The sequence below is a fragment of the Pithys albifrons genome, chromosome 4 (assembly GCF_047495875.1).
Source record: "Pithys albifrons albifrons isolate INPA30051 chromosome 4, PitAlb_v1, whole genome shotgun sequence".
In the NCBI taxonomy this organism is placed as follows: domain Eukaryota; kingdom Metazoa; phylum Chordata; class Aves; order Passeriformes; family Thamnophilidae; genus Pithys; species Pithys albifrons.
The window spans coordinates 7,354,853-7,363,233 of record NC_092461.1 but is presented as its reverse complement, the minus strand read 5'-3'; the positions used below and the strand labels follow the sequence as shown (position 1 = coordinate 7,363,233).

At 46.2% G+C, this 8,381-nt stretch overlaps 1 protein-coding gene across 1 annotated transcript in view; it reads left to right on the top strand.

Annotated features, from left to right (window-relative positions):
* Positions 1-5,315: 5,315 nt before the first annotated feature.
* CDYL (chromodomain Y like) overlaps positions 5,316-8,381 on the top strand; it is a 118,351-nt gene continuing 115,285 nt past the window's right edge. Inside the window, exon 1 of the mRNA XM_071553319.1 lies at positions 5,316-5,846. Coding sequence (XP_071409420.1) covers positions 5,823-5,846 — 24 coding nt within the window. The 5' untranslated portion in view covers positions 5,316-5,822. The remainder of the gene's footprint in view (positions 5,847-8,381) is intronic.

Below are 8,381 nucleotides of genomic sequence, written 5' to 3'. Positions count from 1 at the left end.
AAGAGGCAGGAGAAAACACCCAGAGAAAAGAAGGTCCTGTAGATTAAAACTTGCATTTTGTCTCATGAGATTATAATTTAGTCCTAATTCTATCATAAAGCTCTATTTGATACTGAGCAAGCCATTAAAACATAGTAGCCAGGGATGGCTTCTAAATACAACTTTGGAAACTCAATTGAAGATGTTGGGTACACAGCTGGAGGTATAAAAGCATCCAGTATTTACACCTGTAACAGATATCAATAAGAAACTACTTTAAAAATAAAAGGTACTAAATTCTCTTAGGTTCTTAAATGTAGGCCTCTTTAACTGAATGGCAGAAGTCAATGGATAACTCTGACAGTATTTACTGTAATTTTAGGTCTCAGTTCTACATGGCTAGAGGATGGATAACAAAAAATACTTATTTATTGGCATATTGTTAAGAAAACGTAATTCTTAAAACAATGACATTAAATCTATCATTGAAATCCACTAGGAAACAGTGGTGTATCTGAGTGAATTCTTTGAAAGCTTAGAAATAGATATGATTACATCAGTACAGAAAAATTATCAAGAATCTATTACTCCAAGTATAATTACTCTGAGCGTAATTACCATTTCTTTCTTCAGTTATTTAAACTTGATTGTGTTAGTGTCTTAATCTTATCTAGAAGTCAATGTCTTGCAGATCAATTAAGGTAAGCCTTTGTAGTTTAGAGAATTAGGGGGTCTTCTCTTCTAAACTTCCACATAAAGAATCTTGCTTAACAGCTGTTCCTTTGAGTGATCCCACTTTCCTCAATGTGTGTCCTGGTTCCTGCCAGGACAGGGTTCATTTTTTTCAGTAGCTGGGAGGAGACAGGAATAGGACCAGGAGGTTGGTTATTTTGTACCACTTCATGTCATTGCCTGGGGCAGGGGAAAAGGGGACTCTCCCAAGGAGAGAGGTTCTTTCCAGTCAAGAAAATGTAGGGAGAGAGCCAGCTGGTATTGTCTATTTTTTTTCTTTCTGTGTGAATAATTTCTTTTCTTTGACCCTCTTTCATTAGTACTGTTGCTGTTACTGTTCTCTTATCTCATGGCTGTTTCCAGTAAACTGTTCTTAACTCAACCTGTGATCTTTGCTTGTTGTGCCTCCAATTGTCCTCTCCATCCCAGCAAAGGAGGGACAGGGAAGGGAAAATGCAGGAGCACAGGAGCAAGAGAGAGTTGCGCATGGTTTGGAGAGTCTTGGGGAGGGTACTGAATTGGGGAGCACCATTCCTAAACCATGACATGTGACACAGATTTAACCCCTTTTTTCTGCCTGAAATGACCTCTCTTGAAACTGCATCCATTACGAAACAGGAAACATAATTCTCAGCTCTGTGTTGGAAGCACAGAATGCAAGAAATGCCTTTTTCAAGCATTTTTCTTTCTCCACTTAAACATCTCAGGCCACTTAGAAGATGACAAGACTGAGATGGAGATGGGGAAGAGGTGAGAAAACTAAAAGGGACAGAATTTACAGAGAATATCAGATTGCAAGGCCGAGCCACATCCTTGGAGTTAAGATGTGGGCAAATGAACCTAGGACCAAAACAGGAAAGAAAGAATATTAGACGTAAAGGGACATATCATATCTATATCTATATTTACATATCTGAGCTGTAAATGTAATTTGGCATTATAGAGTTTTAAATTGTCCAGCTGTCTTAGACTAAGAAAGCCTGGATTATAGAAACATGAGTAGGATCAACCTCACCTTTCTTTAGGCAGTTGGAGAATAGGTGACATACTTCTGATCAGTAAAAAAAAGTCAACAGTCAACAAAATAAATAAAATTTAGACTTTGACTCATCTGACCAGACAGAGGCATCTGCTTTAGGATGAAACCAAGCATGCTGTGAATTCCAGTGACTATGCTGACTGTCTTTCCATTGACTGGAAAAGTAGCACAGGATAATTTTATCAGTCCACCCCTTTGAGCTGTATCAATCCCACCTTTTGAAATTCTTTAGCTAATCACTGACAGTATCTCAATGACTAAATGCTCCATTTCCAAGCCCTTCTTCCAAATACTAAAAGGCAGATAATCACCTTAATATAACCAAACCTAAGTTACTGATAGTCACTTTATTATCAAGAGTAATGATTTTGTGGATAAATCTCTGCATATCAAATATGGCTGTGATGCCTCAGTTATCCTAGAGGTGTAGACCCATTCCCATCCAATACAGACCTCTAAACTTTCAGAGAGCCATGGGCTACCACCATAACTATTTCAAATTCAGCTACTCCACCATCTATGAAGATCTTCAGAGACACTACAGTCTGGCACACAGTGAGGTCAAAATGGAGTTGACCTTTCAAATGAACTCGATTCCATAACCTGCACTTTGCCCATAAATTAGAACATTCTTTATTCTGCTAAACAAAAGAATAAATGTCCTCCTGACTTTACCAGGAGTGCCACTAAGGTAGTTGCCCACTTCAGATTGGAAGGCATATGGTAAAACCTCCTGCCTGGCAGACAATGTCTGGTTCTTTCCAAAGCTGGATTAACCAAGGCTGTTCAACCACCTCTGAAAATATTTGTTACCACTGTCAGAACTCAAACTGGCCTGACTTTCCAGTCTTCCTAGACTGCTCCATTGCTTCATTCCATACAACTTCTCCACTGGAAACACTTACATGGAATGTTAGTAAAGTCATTGACGAAGCTGACAGTAAGGTTGGTTTCAATAAACAAAATATTGTTAGAAATTGACACATCCTGTCTCTATGAAACACCTCAAGAAATAAACAAATAGTGATTTAGGAAAATTCACCATGCGACCTTTGGACAAACTGATTTTCTTTCTAGAGAAAGCAAGATGAGAGCAAGCTAACCTGAAGCTTAGTGTATCAAAATCCAACTGCAAAATCTGGGCATTAGTGACAAAACCTGGTACTTCTCAGATGCTTGAACTACAACACTATCACGTGGTATTTTTGAATAGTATGGTTGATTCTTCTGAAAGGTCTTATAAAGCAACAAGGACAAAATGTTAGAATAGAAGGCAAAGAAGAATTAATGGCAACATAATTCAAGAAATTAATATGTGTAAAAAGGAACTCTTTTACTAAAGATGAATTGTGGTGTGATTGGAACATTAAAAACTAGTAATAATTTTGAGGTTTGGCTCTTTCCTTGAAATAATAAAACTGAAGCAATACTGATGAACTGTGTTTCTTTTTGGTCATCCAGAAAATCAAAACACCTAAGACCTAGTTTACTGCAATGGTGAGAACCTTACTACAGACTAAGATGTTCTAGTTTTGTGCCTTGCAAGCAAAGAAACATCTTCAGCAACTGCTGTTGCCATCTTTGCCAAAGCATGAGTAGTAATTACTTTCAAAGACTGTCCTTCAAAGGGTGGCTACAACAGTGATGTTATGCTACAAAAAGCTCAAAAAGGATTTAGCCCTCTTAGGAACTGTGATTAAATGTTCACCTCCAGAAGGCAGTCATAGAGTTATTAGATCTTTATTTCATAGATAGGCTCATCCTTCCGTCAACGATCCTGTTACTGTCACCAAACAACCCCCTTTTTCACCACTTAGATCAAGCCTAGCCCTTGAAGATCTCAAGAACTGGTTTAAATACCTTTTCATAGACTAGTGAGAAGATTAGAAAACTGTGAAAAGTATGAAAGTTCTTAGATGTTTTATCAGCACAAGTGATGTCCATCTGGAAGTGCAGCACCAGAATCTCAGTTACCCAGATGAAGGATGTTGACCTGGGAGACATCAACATATTTGTCATAAAGAACAGGCAGATTAACCAAATATGAGAAAAGAACCTCCAGATCTTCCTACATAAATCATCCAAAGCCCACAAACGTTTTCCGAATGGGTATCTGCTGGACAACTTGTCCATCGAAGTAGAACATTGAAGAAGTTCTTGGTTTTCCAGAAACGCCTTTGAAAGACCTTGATTAAAAAAAAAAAAAAGAAAAGGAAGAAAAAAAGTGACTTAATCAAAAATTGGTTGACCCAATGGATTGGTTGACTAAACAAATGTGATGAACTCTAACTGGAGCTGCTCTGTGGCAGAGTGTGGCTCCCTGGATACCCAAGTATGACGGAACACGTGGCATTCCTGTCCTGACACTCTTCAGCCTCTTTGAGACCAGAAAGTCTGTCTTGAAGAGTTTGCTCTTGAAGAAGTAACTCCTTACATGTATCTTTGCATAACAATGCCTCCAATTCACTGAGGTAATGGCTTGCACATATTCCTGTAAAGCACGCTCAGATGACAAGAATTCCTGTGCAGTGCTCCCAGAAGACAAGAATTCCTATGAAGTACCCCCAAACAACAAGAATTCCTTCGAAGCACCCCCAGATGACAAGATTTCCTGCAAAGTATTCCCAGATGACATTGGGAGGTGACAAGAACAAGTTGCGGGGTGTATCCAGCGCATAAGGAAGCCAACACCTCTTTGATTCCCTGTTGACCAACACCCCAGGGAGGCCTTCCCAGCTTGGCAAACACGGTCCGTCGGGAGGTGGAGGACACGTCCCCACCACCAAGGGCTGCCTGGGTTGTTCCATGGCCAAGGCATCCATCCATCCATCCATCCATCCATCCATCCATCCATCCATCCATCCATCCATCCACCCGTCCATCCGTCCATCCATCTGTCCATCCGTCCATCCATCTGTCCATCTGTCCATCCATCTGTCCATCCGTCCATCCATCCATCCATCCATCCATCCATCCATCCATCCATCCATCCATCCACCCATCCATCTATCCACGCATCCATCCATCCGTCCGTCCGTCCGTCCATCCATCCATCCATCCATCCATCCATCCATCCATCCATCCATCCATCCATCCGTCCATCCATGGAAGTTCGCACGGGCAGGAAGCTCTGCAGAGGAACTTTGGGCTGGGGGCCGGGCACACATCCGAGGGGTGGGTGCCACCTTTGCCTCATCCCCCTCCCTCCTTCTCCAAACTCCGCGCCCGTCCCGCGCTCAGCCCCCTCCACCCCAGCGACACCGCCGGGCGCGCCCCCGCGCGCAGCCGAGCAGACAATGGGAGATCAAAGCCGGCGGCGGGCGGAGGGGGGGGGGGGGAAGGACGGCGGGAGGAAGAGGAGGAGGAGGAGGAGGAGGATGGTGGTGGAGCCGGCGGGGCGGGGAGCGCTGGTTGCGTGTGGCGCTGCCCTCTCTCTCTGCGCTCGATTAGAGTTCCTGGGGAGGGCGCGGGAGCGAGCGCGGCCGGGGCTGGCCGGAGTGCGGGGGGGGGGGGGGGCGGGAGCGCGCGTGGTGGTGGTGGGAGGGCGCGGGGACGCGCGGGGACGTGTAGGGGGTGGCGCGGGGGCGCGCACTGTGTGTGTCCGTGTGCGCGTGTGCCCGCGGGGGCGCGCGTGGTGCGTGCGCGCCCCCGCGCCGTGTGCGCGAGGGCGAGCGGGGCAGAGCGGAGCGGGCGCGTTGCGCAGCTGCCGTGCGCGCTCCCGCGGCCCGCGCGCGCCCCCCGCTCCGCGCCGCCGGCAGAGCAGCAGGAGCGGCGGCGGCAGCAGCAGCAGCAGCAGCAGCAGCACCTCACTGGCATTTAACGAGCTGCTGGTTGCGCTGGAGAGAGACGCGCAGGGAGGAGGAGGAGGAGGAGGAGGAAGAAGAAGAAGAAGAAGAGGAGGAGGAGGAGGAGAAGGAGGAGGGGAAGAGGAGGAGGGAGAGGGAGGTGGAGGAGGACAAGAAGAAGAAGAAAAAGAAGAAGAAGAAGAAGACGAGGAGGCCAAAGGGACACCAACTGAAACAAAAGTATTTCCAAACCCGCACCCAACTCCACCTTGTGAGGCTCCCCCAGCATGGCTTCCGAGGAACTCTACGAGGTAAGAGCCCCCCGGGCCCTGCCCCTGGCCCCGGCACCGCACCCGGGAGCGCCGCGGGGCTTGTCACCCGCACTTGCCGCTGCCCCCTCCGCCCGGGCCCGGCGCCTGCGTGTGTGCCCGGCCGGGCCCCCCGCCCTGCCCTGCCCGCCCTGCCCGCCGCGGGGCTGCGGGAGGAGCGCGGAAATGTGGCTGCGAGCAGCAGACGGCAAAGTGTTCCCGTGGCCTGCGCTGCCCCCCCGCCCTCCCCTCCGCCTCTCCCCACGCTCGGACTCTCCGCTCCGGGGTGCGGGATGGGGCGAGCGGCGCTGACAGCGCCGAACACGCCGGAGCGCGGGGCGAAAATGCGGGCGGAGGAGCCGAGTTGCTGCCCCTGTCCCGGCCGCGGGGGTGAGCAGCGCTCGGGGGGTTTCCTCCCGGGTTTGTGTCGGTACCAAAGTCCTGTGCCACCATCATGTGCCGTGGCCGTGCGCGGAGAGCTCTGCGGAGATGCGAAATATTAAAATTTAAACTCTTCGTGCTCCATCGGTGCGGTTGAGGTTGCGAGGGAAGCCCCAAAAAGATTGAAAGTTCAGGCTCTGACGCTCCATCCTTCGCTCGTCGCTCGGGAGGTGGTCAAAGGGTGTGCTGATGGGAGAGGAAGGTTTTGGGGTGAAGAAAGGAGCGAGGTGACAGCCTAACTTTGAGTTTCCTGTCTTATGTGTGGCAATTTCACATCCTTGCCCTTAATTGAAAAGCATCATGGTTCTCTTGGATTGAACTTCCTTGTTTTTATTTTTACAAGAAGTCATCCCTGGAAGTGAAAAGCTGTCGTTGTTTTGGAGCCGTTCTTGCCTTTTGGGTAAAGAAGTGGCCATCCAAACCCAAAAATGCTCATATCTTGTAGTTAATACTCACCCAGATAGTGATCTATATAAAAAAAAGAATATTTATATCCAGAGGCTGGAGCTCTAAGGTCAAAGGGAGACAGACAGCCATCAGGACACTTGACAGAAGATGTCTTACTGTACTCTTGGTGCACATTTATCTCTCGTTGATGGAGTTACATCAGTGATGCTGTCAGTGAGCAGACCAGAAGCCAGTGAAAGGTGCCCCGGGTGGGCTTATATTCCAAGCAAGTTGACTGTCAAGCAGAGGTGCTGAACCGATAAACTAGAAAGAAGACTGAAGGCCTGTATTCCCAAGGCAGATAAATCACAGTTAATGGCTTTGGCAAGTTTCCCCATCCTCATAATGTGGCTTAAGCCAATCTTGAAGGGATCATCCCTGGAAGTAGGAGAGAAATTTAGACACCACTCTGCATCTGAAGGGATTGCCAAAAACTTGCTTTGACTTTGGAAAAAGTTTTGTTGGGTTGGTGGAGTTGGGCCCAAATGGACTCTGCTGTGACTCTTTGGTGCGTTGCTGTGTTTGGTCAAAGATGGACAATGGGATGTTGGTTTTGACAGGCATAAAGAAATGACCAGAAAAATTCTGTTTGCTGGGCACTGGACTGAGGTGAAGAATGACCATTGTGCATGACTCTTGTTGGTTGTCTTAAGCTGTGTTTAGGATGTTGACTTGCACGAAAGGCTCAGGAGTGTGTTGAGTGTGGTGGTCCTCACTGGGCAGGTGGTGTGTGATGGCCATCAGGCAAAACCCTCTTGCACAAACCACCTGAAGAGGCCAAGTACTTTAATGTTAAAAATCAGATGCGTTCTTTAGTTGTGCAAGTAAAAAGTTTGTTTGAGATGCCGGAATTGTTAATGCGTTTGGACTTGGATGTGTTCAAGTTGTCGCTCTTTTCTAAATTGTTGTTTATTTTTGATAAGTTTTGTCTTACAATGAATTTTCTAGCCATGTCTGAAAAGTCATAAAATAATACATGATTTAAATGAAGTGAGCACTGACTTGGGAAGGACACAGCTGCAAGTTGATGTGAAATGTTAAAGATTAAGTAATTTAAATTGTTCTGTCAACTGCCCATATTATTGACTGGGTCTTTACTTCTGTTTCATGGCTATTTTCTTTATAATTCATGCCATACAGTATTCTTTGAATCTGATGTTTGAAATCCAGTGCCATTTGTTATACCTCTGTTTTTCCTTCTGTGTCTTGATCTGGTGTTTTGATCAAAAAAAAGTGTATCATCTGCTTGAAATTGTTAGCCTAAGTATGAATGCCAGCTACTCCTACTGTTATGTGTTGTGGTTGTTCCAAAACACAAATGAAAATTCCTCTTATTAAAAATGAAGGTAAGTTCCTTTTTTTTCTTTTTTTTTTTTTTAAGGAAAAACCCCTCTTGATGGACTCGCTTGTTTGTGGGATTATTTGTACTCTGGTTAGCATCTCTGGAGAGAGGGAGCCGATCTCTTTGTAGACCAGTGATTTGGAATTCAAAGATCAAGATGTTGCTGGAAGGATGACTCTTGGTCTGGCTGTGTATCCTCTGTGTCCTTTGTTCCTGGGCTGTATGTCCTCCATGTCGTGTGTTCCCAAGCATTTCAGAGGTTGTGGTAATGACTGCGTGTTGTTGTTTTTGAGGGGGTAGAAGATCTG